Here is a 4,264-nt window from a genome sequence, read left to right as displayed (position 1 = left end):
GGAACCACATAGAATCAACTAGGGTTTCATATTCTTGAACAAATCAGTCACGAAGACGAAAAGATAATAAATCAAACACTTAGAATTCAGAAAAACCCTTTGAAAAACAACTTGGGATGAACCCTAGTTTAGGAAGAGTGATTAAAAATTTGAAATAGTTAGTTAAAACAGGAGGTTTTTAAAGAAAAACACTTAATAATACTCGAATCATCTCAGATATAGAAAGATCTGAGAAGAATCGAACAATAGCGAATCTAGGGTTTTCGGAAAATAGTAGAGATGAAGAAAAATCGGTTAAAAACTCATGGATATACCTAGATCTAAGACAGATCTAAAGAAAAGTGGAGAATCTTGAGAGTTAGGGTTTCAAAGAACCCAGAAAAGATAAGAGGACCTTAAAATGTTGCCGATTTTAGCTGGAAAAGTCATATATCTTACTCGAACAACCATGGATGGTTGGGAAATGGCATAAAAGACCATGGATAGGAGTTTAACCGCTCTAGGTTCACCTGAGGACCTCAGGGTAGTGTCAAACCGGCGTGGGGTGAAGCGGAGGCCAGGAGATGATGGGAGGCCATGGTTTCCGGTGAGGGAGGTGGCCGGAGAAGGTGGACAGTGATTAGGGTTTGAGGGTGTCTGAGAGAGAAGCTAGGAGGAGAGGATTCATAGGCGGCGCAAATTAAAGAATGGGGTAGGGTTTTGGGGGTTGTTGGATTAAAAAAAGGAAAGAAACGGCGTGGACCGTTGATCTGAGAGATCAACGGTCGAGATTAAATGGGGTAGGTGGGTTTCGGGTTTGGGTATGTGTTAATAGGGTATGGGTCGAGTTTTTTAATTGTAAATTAGGCTGTGAATTGGGGTCCGATTTGGGCTATAATTGAAAGTCAATTTGGCTATAATTTAAATAGCCAGTTTTTTCCATATTTGATTTATAAAAAATAGTAGATAGTTTCTAAAAAATAATTTAAAAAGCTAATATGATTTATAATACATAATTAGAAGTTTAAAAATACAGGATCCAATTTTATGCATATAAAACATAATTAAATCTTAAAAGGGCTAATATTGCAATTATGTGCAATTTAGCTTTGAAAATAGTAAATGAAATTATAAAAATATGTAAAAATTACCTTAGCCATATTTTGGCATAAGTATAGAAATCCAATAGATGACCTATCAAAAAAATAATTTTAAAATAATTATTGGGGATTTTATGGCCAAAAAGGGAGAAAATAAATCAATTAAAAACCTTAAATTTATGGAAAAAATAATAAAACCTTTGACAAGATTATATATGCATATATATATTCTATTTTGAAAGTATTTTGCATATTGAAAATATATAGGGAAAAATTGGGTATCAGCACATCCCTACTACTCCTCCAAGCCCCCATGGCCAACAACTTTTCCCTCAACTCTTGCGCCTTTTCCTTAGTCAAGGCTCCCCAATTAATCTTCGGTTGGTCATACACCACTCTCTTCTTCCTTACTCTATTGACCTTTAAGTCCATTTCCAGAAGTCTATGTGGCGTCGATACACTCACTCAGGATAACATTGCAATCAGTGCACAAGCCCCTATCATCCTTCCTAAAGAGAAGGTAATCAATCTGAGTCCTGACAACCTTACTCTGAAAAGTGACTAAATGTTCCTCCCTCTTATGGAAACACGAATTAGCTAACACCAGGTTGAATGCTTTAGAAAAATACAACAAAGAGGTACCGCCCTCATTCCTAACTCCAAAACCGAACCAGCCATGCACCTCGTCATAACCCCTAGCAGTGACGCCAATATGGCCATTAAAATCACCCCCAATGATGAGCTTCTCGGAGTGTGGAATACCACGCACAACCCCATCCAAATAATCCCAGAAGCGCCTTTTGACATCTTCGACCAAGCCCACTTGAGGCGCATAAGCGCTAATCACGTTAAGAATGACCCCACCAACCACTAGCTTAATAGTTATTAGCCTATCGTTCACCCCCCTAACATCCACCACAATCTCCCTGAGATCCCTATCAACTAAAATACCTACCCCATTCTTGCCAGCCTCTCCTCCTGAATAACATAGCTTAAACCCGTTAACATCTCGTGCCCTCATGCCCTTCCAGCTAGTCTCCTGAACACAAGCTTTATTTATCCCTCTCTTATGAAAAATCTTCCCTAACTCTATAGACTTACTCATTAGTGTCCCTATGTCCCACGACCCCACTCTCAGCCTACTAGATCCCTTACCCTCCTTGACTCCCTTGCCCCCGCCCCTTGGCCCATCCGAGGAAATGACCCTACTCTACTATCATTTCAACTAGCCACCCCACCATCAAAGGAAGTAAGGACTACAAATTAAGATTAAAACTAACGCAAATGCAAACAAGTGGAAAAGCTTCAAAGTAGGCTAAAAATTTTCTTAATCGCACAAGAGGTGCAGTGTCTCAGCTAATGGCCAAGAAAGGTAAACACACAACAAAGGCAGACAATTAATGCAATACTCAAGCGTAAAAGGTAGGCAACAAAGCAATGAACACGCAAGATACAAATACGAAGTAGGAATGATAGAACCTAGAATGTTTACGGCTGCCAAAATGGTGTTAACCAACAACAGCTACAGTTCGAAAATGTCTACGTGTTGCCCACCTCCGACTGCCCGTGCTTGGGCCTCACTTTCCTCTCCAAGCTCGCCGGAACAATTTCCTTATGCATAACCGCTTTTATGCCAAACAAAATTTGACAAAAAACACACCAGGAAAGGACAGAAGATGGCCAAGAAGAACGCCGATGCCCGGTGGAGATGCCCATCGACAGAGAAAAAACGAATGACAAAAAACACAAAAACAAAAAAGCAAAAGCTGGAGAAAAGAAGAGAGATAATGGATGAGGAAGAAAGAAAAGGCAGAAACGGGAGGGGGGGGCAGATCACCAGATCTGGGATGGGGAAAGAGGAAAAAAGAGGAGGAGGGGGGAAGAAAAGCATAGGAAACGTTAAAGAAGGGAGGGGGACTTACCTGACTCCGGTGGAGGTCGCCGAAATTATGCCAGCATTAGCAGAGGGACGTTAAAGAGACGTTAGGTTAGAAAGAGAGAGATAGACGTTAGGTTATAGAGAGAGGGGTAATTAAAAGTGATAATCAACAAGGTCACTGCTATAAATTTAAAACAATAACATCATTAAGTCATAAATCTCATATAAAGCCTCCCGATGCATAAAGATAACGTAACATGCTCTATTTTCATTAACAATCCAGGATATAAAGAATATATTCAAAACAAGACATGTATACATTCTTGATCTAGCATATAGAGAACATATGCGAATAAAACATGTATGCATCCAATGAAATTTCAAGTAGAGAAAAAATGCAATAACCAAAACATACACTAGCCAGTTTTCCTCATATCGTGCGTACACCAACAAGAGAGAAACATGAGAGGGTGACCCTAGGGGGACAAAATCTTATCCATATGATACATGGGCAACTCATGTGCCATATATACCACCGCATGGACAACTCACGTGCTAACATAACTCAAATCCGCACGAACAACTCACATGCTATCAACCTAGTCTATATCACACAGAAAAGAATATACAAAAATACATGTGCATGAACAATGGATACCAAATTACTTACTTATGAACTGACATAAATGACATGCTAAGGTGTAGGCATGTACGAAGTGTACTACCATAGTTCAAATCTGGCGATTATGCCACAAGAATAATAATTAACGTTCTTGAATAGGAGAGAAACCAACAATTAATCTTTAACATGGTTCAATTAGCTCACAAAAGGCATACAACATAAAAAACATGATAACATGAAGCTTAGAAATGAATTCAAGGCATATAATAGTCTTATCATTACCCCGAGCATGAATAATACCTCGATGCACGCACATGGGCTCATTCCCCTCATATGTGCGCCACCCGTAGCGCGTAGCTATCACAAGTAACTCAGGCAACTCGTGCCTCAACCAAGATTATGTAAGATACTTATCTTAAGCAAGCCAAAATCAATACTCTAAGAATCCCTTCCTGCGTGAATCAACCTCAAGATGGCTTGAATCTAGCAAAAATAACTTATGATCATCAATAAAAGACATAGAAAATGATACTAAACAATAAAGCTATGATATTGATACAATTATGCAAAATCAACCCAAAAAGTCAAACTTGGGCACACACATAGAACCCAACAAAATTTACAAATCCCGAACACCCATTCCGATACGAGTCTAAATATGTGTGTTTCATCCAAATCCAACCT

At 39.1% G+C, this 4,264-nt stretch overlaps 1 protein-coding gene across 1 annotated transcript; it reads right to left on the bottom strand.

Annotated features, from left to right (window-relative positions):
- Nucleotides 1-1,521: 1,521 nt before the first annotated feature.
- LOC104231085 (uncharacterized) lies at nucleotides 1,522-2,184 on the bottom strand. Its single transcript, XM_009784017.1, has one exon. The coding sequence runs from the start codon at nucleotides 2,182-2,184 to the stop codon at nucleotides 1,522-1,524; it is 663 nt and encodes a 220-aa protein (XP_009782319.1).
- Between the last annotated feature and the right edge of the window lie 2,080 nt (nucleotides 2,185-4,264).

This window comes from Nicotiana sylvestris, chromosome 3 (genome assembly GCF_000393655.2).
Source record: "Nicotiana sylvestris chromosome 3, ASM39365v2, whole genome shotgun sequence".
Taxonomy (NCBI): Eukaryota; Viridiplantae; Streptophyta; class Magnoliopsida; order Solanales; family Solanaceae; genus Nicotiana; species Nicotiana sylvestris.
The sequence above is the reverse complement of the archived record's forward strand: the minus strand, read 5'-3'. Positions and strand labels throughout refer to the sequence as shown.

Bases quoted from the DNA above. Each gene is read 5' to 3' on its own strand.
- LOC104231085 (XM_009784017.1), bottom strand. From the start codon at position 2,184: ATGAGTAAGTCTATAGAGTTAGGGAAGATTTTTCATAAGAGAGGGATA.